This window comes from Rattus rattus, chromosome 9 (assembly GCF_011064425.1).
Source record: "Rattus rattus isolate New Zealand chromosome 9, Rrattus_CSIRO_v1, whole genome shotgun sequence".
Lineage (NCBI taxonomy): Eukaryota > Metazoa > Chordata > Mammalia > Rodentia > Muridae > Rattus > Rattus rattus.
The window spans coordinates 36,041,917-36,056,711 of NC_046162.1; the positions used below are offsets into that span (position 1 = coordinate 36,041,917).

Sequence of the window (14,795 nt, forward strand, 5' to 3'; positions counted from 1 at the left end):
AAAGGAACAAGAAGGGTCCTGGGTCAGCTAGAAGGGCCAAGTTGATGTCTACCTGTGCTTTCTTTAGCAGATCAGATATAGGAGCACAGCAGTCGGGCATGAGCCTCTCCAGCTCTAAGGTGATGATGACCAAAGCAAATGTGGAACCCTTGAACTGCAGCAGCTGGTGGCCTGCCATCCAGTGCTGCAGCTGCCTGGTCAGGGACGCGACGTGGAGGGAAGGATTCCTCTGAGGCAACAGTTCCTCCACACGGGGGCCGGCTCCGGACCATCAGGGCGTGGAACTGGAGACCATGTTTTTTTAATGTTAGGACAGAGGCCCCTCCCCACTAGTTTTCACATATCAACGACCAAAAGTGCAAACGGTTTCCGATTTCCATCAGGGAGCATCTGGTGTGGCCCAACCCTTTTCATTCCCAGACAGTCTGATTTGTGACATGGTACTCTGAAGCTAAAGTGTATAAGATGGCCATGTTTGGATTCTGAGAGATGCGAATCTACTGTTAAAGGGAGCGGAGGAGTTACGTGTAACCGCTTGACCTGAGAAGAAACCAGGAACTTTGTCAACAGCACCAGTTTTCCATAATGAAACTGCCCTTAGTGATTTAACCTTCATGCTTCATAACAGACCAAAACGCCATGACATTTCCTCATTTGCATAATTTTGCCTTACTAACAAGCACATCCTGAAAGATGGCCCCTACCCCCCCAACTAAAACCAACCGATACCTGATATTTTTTAAGTGCCAGATCAGTGCGGTCTAACGCCTCAATAAGGATTGTGTGTAGGTGAATAAAGACAGCTGAGTGAATGTGTGTAAAGTATAGCAAAGGCAGACAGATATTTATATACGATATTCATAGACCGGAAAGTTAAATATTTTTGCAGTGTGTATCTAAGAGAGAAACTGACCATAATAGTGCCGTTCAAATGTCTTTGTCAAGTGAACTCTGTGTCCTTTAGACGTGAGAGTTTGGTGGAATGGTGTGGGGTATAAAGATAACATTTTTTTTTCCACTCTTCCGTATGTTGTGAGCCTTTGTGGATCACCTCGCCGTGGTGCATGTGCAAGGACGTGTTGCACGCCTGTGCCTTGCCTGTTCTGTGTTGTAAACAGCTGTTCCAAAGGCACAGACGAGTCTCAGGGAGACTCTATAAACTCATGCTCATTATAATCAAGAAATCCAGCGACGTTCCCACGTGGAGGTTCTAATGACGTCTGTCCAGATTAGCCAACCCCGTCCTCAGCAGCTCATTCGGGGTACAGCTAGAGCCACACGCTTTATGAGGTCTTTTACACGTGGAATTGACTGTAAAAAAATAAATAAATAAAGAGGCCAAAGCCTTCCACCATGCCACAGTAGCTTTTGTTTCCTTAGCCGTGGGGACCGGGGCATCCACAAACAGTAGACTTGTCTTCTAGCGGCCTGCCACTGAAAAGACTTCTGGGAGAAAAACCAAGCCACATGTTTCTGTTTGGCAAGTCACTAGGAAGTGGTAATGCTGTAATGTGCATCACATGAATCCCCTTTGCAAAAGGTTTGGAGACCCCGCTGCCTGCCAGCTCAGACTCCAAGGTGCTTCAGAGGTTGGTCTGGGTCATGTGTGTTCAGCTGCAAGAGGTCTCCCCAAGTTTCCTGGGAGCTGTGGGGTCTGCTCACTTCTCCTCCCAATTCCAGCATGGCTACTTGGAGAAAGAAGAAAGACGACTTCCAGCTTCCTGGATATGCATTTGACAAACTGCCCATGGCCTTCACAGCCCTGCAGTTTCATATCTTCTGTCAACCTTATTTTCCCTGTGTGTGTGTGTGTGTGTGTGTGTGTGTGTGTGTGTATGTGTGTGTGTATGTGTATGTGTGTATGTGTGTATGTATGTGTGTATGTGTATGTATGTGTGTGTATGTGTGTGTGTATGTGTATGTATGTGTGTGTGTATGTGTGTGTGTGTGTATGTGTATGTATGTGTGTATGTGTATGTATGTGTACATACATGTGGAGGCCGGAGGATACCCTTAGATGTCATTCTTTAGGCATCAACCACCTTTTGTATTTTAAGACAGAGTCTTTTATCTCTTCTTGGCCTGGAACTTGCCAAGTAGTGAGGCTATCAATCCCTAGTGATTCCACCACACCCACCTTTCTTTTAAAACATGGGTATGGAGAATCTACCTGGGGTCTTCACATCACAGCCAGCACTTTACCATCTGATCCTAAGCCCCACCCACTTCCTTCAGCCTTCATTGGAGATGGTTCCGCTCTGAGAAAACTATGCTTCTGTCAGGTATGTTAGTTCCCAACCCTGGGAAGGGGATGCAGGAGGATCAGAAGTTCAAGGCCAGCTTTGGCTATCTAGTGAATTTGAGTCTAGCCTGGCTATACAGGATTCTGTCTCTGAAAGTCAAAACCAAAAGCAAAAGAACAATGCTTTATCCTCAGAAGCCTTTGCAAACTTCCAAATACCAAGTGCATTAATGACGTAGTTCTACATTTTTAGAGAAACAAATATTACCATAACCTCCAAAAGTATTTATTTTAAAGGTCGTTCATTTGAGGTTTTGTTTGTCAAAAACAAATTTTAGAGGGCGCAAATTTTAAAGATTTTTTAAAATTGTGTGTGTGTGTGTGTGTGGTGGGGGGTTATGTGGGGGTTTGTGCAGATGAGGAAACCAGAGGAGGATGACAGATTCCCTTTAACTGGAGTTAATATTTTTGTGAGCTACCGTGTGGTCTCTGGGAAAGAAACCCAGGTCCTCTGCAAGAACAGAATGTGTTCTTAACCACCGAGCCATCTCTCCAGCCCACAAATTATGTTTTAATAAACATTTGTATTGAAGGCTTAGAACTGGACACACATGCCATATTTTCTTTCCTTGGAGACTTTCTTGGGAAGTGCCTTGGGAAGACACTGGAGAGATGGCTGTGGTGTCCCTACCCTCACAGTAGAAGGGGTCGGAGGACAGGGTAAAGGTCTGGGAAGCTGACTGAGAAACCGTCTCCTGAAAGAAAGCCACAGTAAAACTCAGATGCCACTCTAACTGCAGCTCATCCGGAGCTGCTGCCCCAGAGAAGGGTCTCAGTTCATGGACACAACCAAGTCAAGTTTCTGGGAGGAGATTTGAAGTCATTTGTCCCAGTGACTGTCACCATCCCACAGAGGCCTCCTTACCTTTACTGAAACTGTAGGAAAATAGGGAAAGGAAGATAGGCAGGTGACCAGTAAAGAACGCCTGGAGAGAGGCTTCAGCAGTAAAGAGAGCACATTGCTCTCATGGAGGACCAGAGTTCAATGGTGGTGCTCATATGGGGTGGCTATACATTTACAGTTGCCTATAACTTTAAGCTCCTAGGGGATCCAACATCTCTAGACTTTACAGGCACCTACACTTACATGTACCAACTCACGCTCAGACACACAGCCACATAATTACACACACACACACACACACACACACACACACACACACACACACACACACACACATCTCCAAAAGAAAAATGGAAGCTGTTCTTAGCTTTAGGAACCTAGACAAGATTTCCCGCAAGATGTGGCACATCTGGACTTGCTAGGAAAAGAACCAAAGAGGGGAGTACCATGTTTTGAGGTAGTTTAGTCCAGCAGTGGCAGGGACCTCCTGATTAAGGTAACCAAAGGGGCTACAAGATCCTAAACCCGGATGCAATTAAGTGGCCCTTGGTGGTCTCTTTTAAGGCAGAAACACCTGCTAGTTAGGTGAGGGAAACCACATCAGGCAGCGCAGAGTCTGAGTACCGCAGAGGAGGTAACAGATTGTTGCCAAGCCACAGGTGCACGTCTCTGCGTGGGACTCGCATCAAGAAGGCGAGCAGCCAGCACTACGGAAGCAGCCAGTGGAGACCCAGCCTAGGCCACTGGCGGTAGGAGCCTGGCCAAGGCTTTCAGAATCCATGCTGTTCATCGAAAGGCCACCAGAGAGAGCCAAGCCTATCCAAGACTCAGAGATGGCTCATATCTCTCACCTTAGGCACCAGCAGGGTGGAGTCTAGATCCAGGCTGGTTTCTCATAGCTGCGTGTTGTTGTGACCCTACAATTGGGGCACCTACGAGGATGGGGTAGGCTTGGTGGGCTTAATTGCCCCGCTGCTGGGCGGCTGCTTCTGAGCCCTCGCTGTGATACTGGGTGGTAGGCACCTAGGATTGTTAAAGTCTAAACCCACTAGTAAGCGAGAGACTTCACCTCTTCCTATCTTTTACCCATGCTTCACATCTCTTCCCTAAACAGACCTGTGCTGCAGGACCTGAGTCCGATCTGAAAGTTGATTCCCTCCATCAAATGCGCAGAGTACCCTGCCTAGTTACCACTGTGCAAATTCTGCCCCAATTGTTTGAATTCTGCCTCAATTGTTTGCAAGGTATAAAACTCCCTGTTAGAGTCTGCTCAGGGTCGTCTCCCCTCGAAGTGGGATGACCCCGGCATGTCAGAACTAAACTTCGCTTGCTTTTGCATCCATCACTGCCTCCGTGAGTCTCATTCAAGAGATCTTGGAAGAGGTCCAATTTGGATCTCACAAGGAAGTTCTGGGCTACACAAGACCCCGTTTCAAAGAAAAATTGGTCATCCCTCCCTCTGAGGGGAGTTCAGTCTTTTCTGTGTTTATCCATTTACAAAGTAGCTGTCTTAGTCAATGCTCTATTGGTAAGAAGGGACACCATGACCAGGGCAACTCTGATATAGGAAAACATTTAATTGAGGCTGGTTTACAGTTTCCAAGGTTTAGTCCATTATCATCATGGTGGGAAGCATGAAGATACACAGACAGACGTGGAGCTGGAGAAATAGTTGAGAATCCTACATCCAGATCAACAAGCATCAAGAAGGGAGAGACACTGGGCCTGGCTTGAGTATTTGAAACCTCAAAGCCCACCCCCTAGTGATACACTTCCTTCTGATAGTGCCACTCTCTGGTGACCAAGCATTCAAATCTATGAGCCTACAGGAACCATTCTTATTCAAACTACCACAGTAGCTTTGGGATGTTGAATAATAATGGAACGGGGTATTTGTAGGGAGATGGTAATCTTTTGAATGTTCTGATCTTCTCTACTTCCCAAGGGCTGGGTTAGTGACATTACCAGGAGATTGAACCCAGGGCCTCATGCATGCTGGGTGAGCTCCCTCCCAACTGAACTACAATACTCACCTTGGGTTGGCAATACTTTGGTTGGATTTTTTGGTTTTGTTTTGTTTTTCTTTTCTCCCTTTCCAGTCTTCATGACCACCAGGCATTCACATGGTGCTCATATATGCATATACAAGCAAACACAATATGTATAACATGAACCATGCTAAAAATATGGAAGCACTCATTCACAAAAGTCACCTATGATGTGGTTCCACTTGCATGAAATGTCCAAAATACGCAAAGACACGGAGACATAAAATGACTGTCTATGACTCAGGGTACTGGGACAATATGGGTCCTGAAGGAAATGGAATGAAATGTTGTGGGGTATTTACCAGAGAAGACTACTCGGACATGGGTGTGAGCCAATGGAAAATGTTATTAGCTGGCCACGTCTGGGATTGACTCACTTCAATTAACAAAGACAGTTAGCCGGAAGCGCAGCTATGGAAGCTAAAAGCAAGGTTAGTGCACTTAGAGACTTTCTCAGAACTGTAGAGTTTTGTTTTCATTTTTGGCAGGTGATGCTCTGTCCGTGTGCTGAGTTTTACAGCTTGAATGGGACTTTCATCATGGAGTCGGTTATGCTAAGGTCTGAGGGCCTACTAAATCTGGGGCCCTAATAATACTGTAAGAACAGAATATCTCTTTAGGGTGAAGGAAATATTATGAGCTGACTGTGTTTATAGTCATAAAGTTCCGCCCGTGTTAGCAAAACCCAATGAATTGTGCAGCTTAGTAAAGTTTGTATGTAGGATGAGCAAGATGACTCAGTTGGTAAAAGCCAATCTGCTTTGCCTGGTGACCTGAATTTGATCTCCAGTCTCAGTGTGGTAGAAGAAGAGAATTAACTTCCCCAAGTGGTCCTCTAGCCCCCACGTGTACAAAGTAGTACTCCCAGCAAAATAAGTAAGTGAATGCCATTTTAAAAGTCTATATGTCGGTTGGGGATTTAGCTCAGTGGTAGAGTGCTTGCCTAGCAAGCTCAAGGCCCTGGGTTCGATCCCCAGCTCCGGAAAAAAAAAAAGTCTATATGTATACCACTAAATGAACTCTAGGGATATATAAGGTAGGGAGAAGAGATACGAAGAGCCAAGAGTGGGGAGCTTTCCATTAGGATGCTGTTAGGGCTCACTGAGATGTCTCCCAAACAAAGACTCTGAAGGAGAGGCGGGGGGTGAGTCAGGTGGACACCTCAGGGAGAACTTGTTAGTGAGTCTGGGTTTGTATCTGGGCTTCACTGTCGGTGTATACGACTTTGAAAAAGTTATATGATGGCCTCATTCCTCATTTTCTTTATTTATAAACAAAAAACAACAGTTACTACCTATTTCAAAAGGTTAATGTGTGGATCAAATGACTTTTTTTTTTTTTTTTTTTCGGAGCTGGGGACCGAACCCAGATCAAATGACTTTTTAAACTTTTTTGAGACATGGTCTTTTTTACATAGCTCTGGCTATCTTGGAACTCACTATGTAGACAGACTGGCCTCAAACTCACAGAAACACGCCTTCCTCTGTCTCCCTAGAGACAGGATTAAAAAGTCTTGTACCACTTTGCTCAGATCCCAGATGATATATTTTTTTAATGTTTATTTTATACATGCGAGTACAAGGTCACTCTCTGTCTTCAGATACACTAGAAGAGGGCATCAGATCCCATTACAGATGGTTGAGAGCCATCATGTGGTTGCTGGGAATTGAACTCAGGACCTCTGGAAGAGCAGTCAGTGCTCTTAACCACTGAGCCATCTTTCCAGTCCTGCCCCCAGGTGGTATTTCAAAATGTTTTTATTACATTTCTTCACTTATTTGTAAATGTGTGTATGTGCCCTCGTGAGTGCTAGCATGGGCCACCATGTGCATCTGGAAGTCAGAGGAAAACTTTTGGGAGTCTGTTCTCTCCTCTGTATGGTCCCAGGGATCAAACTCAGATTGTCAGACTTGGGGTTAAGTGTCTTTATGTACTAACTAATCTTGTCCATCTAGATCAAATGATTTTTAAAAGAAAGTAAAGGTCAGAGAGAATGTTTAGAGGTTAAGAGCACCGGCTGTTCTTCCAGAAGACTGGTGTCTAACGCCCACGTGGCAGGTGATAACTATCAGTTCCAGGGAATTCGGTACCTTTTTCTGACCACCAAAGGCACATGCTGCACATACATACATATAGTAAAAACACTTGTACACATGAAATAAAATAAATGCCAAAAAAGCTACTTTCATAATCAAAAGGAAAAACAAAACAGCACAACATATCAAGGAAAATTCTGTTGGTTTTCTTGAGATGGTGTCTCACTCTTTAGCCCTTGCCATCCTGGAATTCCTTCTGGACTCCAGGATCGTTCTTGAACACATAGATGGTCCTCTTGCTTCAGTCTCCTGAATACTGGGATTGCATGTAGGAGCTAAAGTTCTTCAGTTGTGTTTGTTAGTGCCTATCTACAAGCACATAAGCCTTGCTTGCTAAGATGAAATCATATCTGGGACGTTGGAGGAAACAAGGAGGCCAACTGGGGCTGTCTCAGACAAACCCAGAGGGAGAACGGAGAGGCAGAAGGATGGCTGTGGCTTATACACTGTGAGGTGTCAGGGGGTTAGGCAGGGGAAAGATCTGCTCCATGTTTTAACACCATCCCCATAGGTACAATGCTGAAAACACAGTCCTTTCTCCACACGCATGGGAGACTGGATCCAGGGTCCTCCTAGGCCCTAATCTGTGCCTGCTGAGTCTCTCCCCTGGAAGGCTGAGCCTTTTCAAAACCGACTTTAGTAAGGGTTCTTTAATGCTTTAACCTCCCTTCCAGCCCACCACCCACCAGAGGCAGCGGAAAGTATAACAGGAGAAAGGGAGATGTGGACCTGTTTAGAAATAGTTCTTTGGGGGCAGTTGCGATCTGCGTTGTGAGGATATCAGCAGTTCAGTTCACACACATCAGCAGCATTAGCTCGACCCACTTCCAAACGCCATTCACAAATCAGCCACCGCAGTTCGAGCCAGAAGAAACTGTGAGGCTCTCCAACTGGCCGGAGTCTGCAAAAGCAGCAAGAGAAGCCACCAGACTTTCACAAGAAGTTCTGTGGCGCGTGTCTCTCTGTGAAGTCAGGACAAGTGATCATGAGTGAAGAAACCAAGGCAAACCAACGCCACAGTGTCATCAGTGAAGACCAGTGTCAGCAAAGCCCAGCGAAGACCAGCAAAGGGTGACAAGGCAAACCAATACCAGCGCATTGTCCACGGTCTGTTGGGTTCTAGTTAAACCCTTTCCAAACATCACGTGTTCCCTCGAGCGTCAGCTCCAGTAAAACATCACATGCCTTTTCACCAGGCAGCTTCCAGAATATGTCTGTTGTCAGCAAAACGTCCTCTCAGAAGACGATTTCCGGAAAACATCACGTGACACAACTGAGTCTCTAAAGAAACCAGAAATTTCCACTTCTTCCCCTGCTCCACTTTTTCTCCTGCTTCTCTTCTTCCTCGTTTTAAAAAAATTATTATTATTTTATATGTATAAGTGTTTTGTCTGCACGTGTGTCACGTGCATGCCTGATGCCCAAAGAAGTTAGAAGCGAGCATTGCATCCCCTGGACCTGGAGTTACAGACAGTGCGTGTTGCCATGTGGGAATGGGGATTGAAGCCAGGCACTCTGGGAGAGCAGTCAGTGCTCTTACCCACTGAGTTGTCTGTCCAGCCCCTCATTGTATTTTGTTTGTTTTGTTTTGCTTTTCGTTTTTGTTTCAGATGGGTCTTATTATACAGCTCTGACCTGAGACTCACTATGCACACCAGGCTTGAACTCACATATGTCTACCTGCCTCTTCCTCTCCTGAGAGCTAGGTTTACCACACCTGGCTTCCTTTGTCTCCTGGATCTCAGATGGTCTCAGACATAGCGTGTCACTGACGATGACCTTGAATTTCCGATTCTCCTGCCTCCGCTGGTTTGTACCAGATTGATGAGATGCTTAGAATGGAACCAAGGCATTCAGATTTGCTAGGCAAGGAATCAGCTAACCCAGGCACAGCTGTTACCCCGCAGGGATGTTGTTATGGAAACCAGCTCTGAGTATAGCAATGCCTGGGAGAGTGTACCACATTGGTGGTGACAGTGGTAAGAATCTGGTTTTACAGACCCTTAAATGGTCTGTGTTGAAGGATTGGGATTGGGGTGGAAGAAAGGGACTGGGATTTGAGCGGAGCCCTTGTCGGAATTCTGCTTCTATTTTTTGAGTTGAGGAAGCCTGGGTGCAGCCTTTCTGTGTATACGTGACAGGGGCAGTGTGGAGGAAGGGAGGCTAAGAGGACTGGGGAATGGGATTTAAACTTTGACACAATAAACTTAAAATATCTGTTACACATCCAAGTGGACTGAGGCTCAGGGGAGAGGTTGGGTAGAAGGAGGGTGGATCATTGGTTCTTCTGGGCCAGGTTCTGTGGGAGGCTGTGGTAAGACAGGTGAGACTCTGGGCTAATTCCAGAGGAGCGCTCTTTCTGTTGGTGGTAGAGGAAATACTAACAAGCATGGCCGTTCTAAAAGGTCTTCTGCTCCCCATGTGGGACACCATGTATGATGGCCATTTTTCTTTTATTTTTACTTTTTTTTTTTTGGTTCTTTTTTTCGGAGCTGGGGACCGAACCCAGGGCCTTGCGCTTCCTAGGCAAGCGCTCTACCACTGAGCTAAATCCCCAACCCCTTATTTTTACTTTTGTATAGTAGTAATAGTTTGATTTTTTACACAACTAAAAACCTTTACATTAGTAGAAGGTATTTGAATGTAAAGCCATACACTCAAAATGGAATAATTTCATTCTCTCAGCAAACATCTTAATACTATTCCAGAGATGTAACACAAGAGGAAAAAGCATCTCAAGTGTCTAGCCTCAAGGGGCTTGTGGTAGCCTATCTCCGTGTAGTATAGTATGATGTAGTATAACGTGCATTTGAATGCAGGATTATACAAGGTAAAATAGGCAAAGCTAGGAACCTGGATTCTGCAGGCAGAAATTCTTTGCAACCTACTTTTAATAAGGGTTCAACCTCTCCCCTAGCCCAGCAGAGGGACTGTAAGAGAAAAGTTATTAGGGTATGGGGGAAGTGGAGCTGTTCAGCAGTAGTTCTCTGGGGGAGAGCTTGATCTTCTTGGGTAGCAGTTCAGTCCTGTAGCAAACACCAAATATGATTTAGCAGCTACAGGTCAGTCCTCTGGGCAGTCAGACTCCAGGCACGAACCAGCAGCTACAGTCCAGTCCTTTCAGCAAGCAGATACCAGACACAAACCAGCAACTGCATTTCAATCCTAAAGAAGCCACCAGGATCGCCAAACTGGCCTGAGGTGAGGTCAAGGAAGCAGCAAGCTGCCACGGGAACCTCAGGAGCAGTTCTTTGTCATGTTTCCCTCTATGTCGGAGTTATCACAAGTTGAGCTCAACAACGCTGTGTAGGGCAAAACGATACATGCATGTTGTTAGTGAAGCATAGTGAGGCAGAGCAAACCAAACCAAGGCTCAGCGCTGGTCTCCCACTGTCTGTGGGTCATGTTTATACTCCTTCATCACGGGTCCTGTCATGTGTTTGCTAGATCAAAACATCCTTTCACCTGTGACTGCTTCAGGAAAACATTCTTTCATGCGCTTGCTTTAGCAAGACGTCCTTTTACTTCGTGCCCCAGCAAAACATCGTTGGACATAACTTTCCAAAGAAACCAGTAGTTTCCACTTCAAGATTCATTTAGAATAAAGGCATCTTTAAAAAAAAACCAAAAAACAAAACTTCAGTGTCCAGCAAGATAGCTCAGTGGATAGAGAGCTTGCCTCTAACCCTCACTCCCTTAGCTCCGTTGGTGAGATCCACATAGGGAAAGAAGAGACATTTTACTAATATCCAAACCAACTGTGTGGTGCATTGAAGAGGAACTTTTTTAAAAAAGACTTTTTAAAAATTAAGTATATGTGTGCCCCTGTGAGTGAGTATATGCATGTGAGTACAGTTCCCACAGAGACCAGAAGAGGGCATATGATTCCCCCAGTGCTGGAGTTGTGAATGCTTGACCTGCTGCTGGGACCCTAACTCCAGGCCCTCTGCAAGAGCAATATGTACTCTAACCGCTGAGCCATTTCTTCAGCCCAAGGCAAACATTTTAAATATTAACACAAAACACACCTTATAATTATTTGCAACTTAAACTCTCCTATAACTTCTGGGAGTGATGAAGATGCCTTTAATGCCAGCACTGGTGAGTCAAAAGATCTCTGTGAGTTCAGGATCAGCCTGGTCCATCCAGTGAGACACACCCCCCCACCCCAAGTCAAACCAAATCCAAAACAAACTCTCCTTTAATTGAGAAATCCAAACCAGTTCTGCTGAGCAAATGGCTATCTAGATGGAGCTTCTGCTTTGAGCTAGTTTCTGGACTGGGCACTGTTAGCTCTCAAACTCCCAACAAGTGGCTGAGTTGTCTACAACAAGCAGAGCTGGCTGCCAGGTTCTCCTAGCATCCCTCAGTCCCTTCCTGTTACAGGGTTTGACTGGCATACTCCACCCCATGAACCCTCCAGCCCAGGTGCTGGGCTGCCCTTCTGGGGTTCTTCCCTATATAATCCAGCCATTTTTACTACTCTGGTATTTTTTTTACTTTTTTTTTTTGTACCCCTTAGCTTAGCCTGTAGGTATCCTCTCTCTCCTCTCTCCCCTCAACACTCTCCTCATAAGGCTGGCTCAGGGTCCTCTTGACTCTGAACCCTCTCAGATGCCTTTGTCTCTCCCTCTAGCTATGCTCTCCCTTTTATGTACAATAGACTTTCTTCTTCTCTATACCTTGGAGCAATCTCTCCCCCCCTTTCTCCTTTTTTTTTTTTTTAAATTCAGATACCTGAGGCCAGAAATAAATCTATGTCCTTCAAAGAGCTCAGTTTTAAACAAGAACATGATCATTGCCCAGCACGCCTGAGGCCTGAGGTACAATCTATCCCCCCATCCTCCCCCCCACCCCCCGCCAAAACAAAAGCCCTCTCCTGTCTAATGGAGCACTCAGTTTAATGGTTGAAGTTTGCACAGATGCATACAGACAAAGTTCATGTATCACAACTTTTTATTCAAAGTCTCGCACTGTTGGTGCAGGCAGATAGTAGAGATAAACAGAACCCAGTCTCTGATAGTCCTCATAAAATAAGAATTCCTGGGGTTGGGGATTTAGCTCAGTGGTAGAACGCTTGCCTAGGAAGTGCAAGGCCCTGGGTTCGGTCCCCAGCTCCAAAAAAAAAGAACCAAAAAAAAAAAAGAATTCTTCAGAATCTGGTGCGCTATTGTCCACTGCCGTTTACAATATTTGGGACGTTGCCAGCGCCAGGAGCTCCTGGTAATTTGAGCGGGTCAGATGTCCCAGTGACCTCAACATGAACCAGCTTTACTGAGCAGAGGAATGGCAGCACCCCGTAGGCGTTGCCCCAGTCTGGCGTCCATGGAGATGGACGCGGAAACCCCTTGCGCAAGCGTACTTTGAGAAGTCGAGGGCACCCTACTTTGGGCGGGGCGAGCTCAGAGTGCGCCTGCGCACTGCGGTTTGTGAGCCGCAGTCTCCAGAGCGCTAAGGTGTTTCGGTCGCTTGCGGCCAGCCTCGCCTCCAAACCCGGTGTTGTTGGACTGCATCCGGAGCGGGGACATTGGCGGACCACAAGACGCGGCCACCATGCCGGTGAGGATGGGCAGTCGGCCACGGGGCCTCCGGCTCTGTGTGGCGGCCCAGCTCGGGGGCGCGGCCGTTGCCATAGAAGCGCAAGGCGGGCGGGCGGGGCAGGGCGGTCCGGCCGCCAGGCCTTGGAGGGGAAGGGCGGTGGTGGGGCGGTGGGGCTTGGGTCCAGGGCGCATCTTGGGGGCCGCCCGGGACCCGCCCTGTCTACCCGGAACGCGCTGCATCCCGCCAGGCCTGCGCTGCCGGACAGAAAAAGCACCTCGCGGCCAGCAGGGACTTGGTGGCTGCGCGCGGCCACCAGGGTCCTGCGGATGCTCGCGACCCCAGAGTCCACGCTCTGGCCCCCTACTTCCCCGGGTATAAACTGTTATTCGGAGCGGACACCTTAACTTATGATACAGAATGTAACCCGTAGGTGTCTTTGTGCGAATAAGCGGTGGCGATTTGGTTACCTCCTAGGATTTCACGGATTGTTATCGTGCCATAATAAGGGGGTGGTTGTAAATCCCATTGGAGAAGACTTGAGCCATGGTAGGTTATTTATTGGTTATGGGGCCTCCGACGGTTATTTACATTGTCTGAGCCCTTAATTCCTACACAATTAAACTTTCCTTCTTGGGCTTTTTATCAAGGCAAAATAAATTAATGTATAGGACACTTGAAGGACAGGTCTTGACATTTAGCACAAAATGCTCAATGTCTGTTTATATGTGTTGCTTTCAGGGTATTCATTCAATAAATATTAGGCACTAACTGCATATTTGTTAGCTATCGCAGGTGGTAAGGTTGGTTGAGCAAAACTTGCCAGATATTAATTTAATTTTTATTTTATGTATATTTTTTTCTTTTTTTCGGAGCTGGGGAGCTCTACCGCTGAGCTAAATCCCCAACCCCTTTAATGTGTATTTTTAATGTGTTTGTCTGCATGTATGTATGTGCACCACGTGCCAGGGGAAGGAAGAAGAGGGCATGGGACTATTTGAAACTTTACTTAAAAGCAGTGGTAAGCTGTCGTGTGGGTACTGGAAACCCAGCGTGGGCCACGGACCCATCTCTCCAGCCTCGGGTGCCAAGGTTTTGACTTTGGAGAAGAGAAGCTTGCCTTTTGAGGCTGAGGTGAAAACTGTATACCAAACAGAGAAAAGACAGCCTTACTGGATGAAGTGGTTAAGCTACATATGGTAGAAATAGGCTCTGGTGAATTGGAAAATGTTTCCATTAAGGAATGCTAGCCTACACATACCAGATCTACTTTTGTTTTCAAACGACTCAAATAGCTCTATTTGTGAAATTTCTCAATTTTAGCAGCTGATTAAAATATTTAAAACTACCACGAGCCACCTGGCCAACATTTTGAAATGTTGACAGGGGAGGAAAAGGATTTAGAGTTTAAGGCTGGGCCGGGCAGTGGTGGCACCTTTAAACCCAGCACTCTGGAGGCAGACGCTGACAGATCTTTGTGAGTCTGAGGCTAGCATGGTCTATGGAGTCAGTTCCAGGAGAGCCAAGGCTACACATAGAAATCCTGTTTCAAGTTCAAAGCTGTTCTTGGCTTCATAATGAATTCTAGGCTGACCTGTGCTTCACTGAGACCCAGTACCAGTACAAAACAAAATACTTTGAGGCAAACAAGAGAATTTTATGGGCTGAATTCAGACCCTTGACTCCTTATTTGGATCTCAGATGAAGAAGGAATGACAGACATCAGTCAAGGAGCAAACCAGAGTAAAACTGTATCCTTTAAAAGCCCAGTGTGCTCTCTCTGAGTCTATTAAGTGAAAAAGCGTTTGACCTAGTCAGAGAAGTGTTCCCATAGGAAGTGGCTGCTGAGCTGAAAACTGGAGGATAAATAGATGTTATCTAAGTGAAGAAGGGCATAAGGAATGTTCTAGGCCGAAGGACTCCAGGAAAACCAGCAGTGAAGAAAAGATCACGGAACTCTGCTGAGA

General features: G+C 46.2%; 2 protein-coding genes across 6 annotated transcripts in view; both read left to right on the top strand.

The window, feature by feature from the left end:
- The window catches only part of Septin8 (septin 8), a 28,117-nt gene extending 26,760 nt beyond the window's left edge, over nt 1-1,357 (top strand). For 4 of the 5 annotated variants that reach the window (XM_032911660.1, XM_032911668.1, XM_032911659.1 and 1 more), the window contains exon 10: nt 68-1,357. In XM_032911660.1, the coding sequence (XP_032767551.1) occupies nt 68-233 (166 nt within the window). In that variant the 3' untranslated portion in view covers nt 234-1,357. The remainder of the gene's footprint in view (nt 1-67) is intronic. The other variant, XM_032911656.1, reaches the window with a different exon arrangement.
- An 11,342-nt stretch (nt 1,358-12,699) lies between these two features.
- The window catches only part of Kif3a (kinesin family member 3A), a 32,118-nt gene continuing 30,022 nt past the window's right edge, over nt 12,700-14,795 (top strand). The window contains exon 1 of the mRNA XM_032911769.1: nt 12,700-12,849. Coding sequence (XP_032767660.1) covers nt 12,844-12,849 — 6 coding nt within the window. The 5' untranslated portion in view covers nt 12,700-12,843. The remainder of the gene's footprint in view (nt 12,850-14,795) is intronic.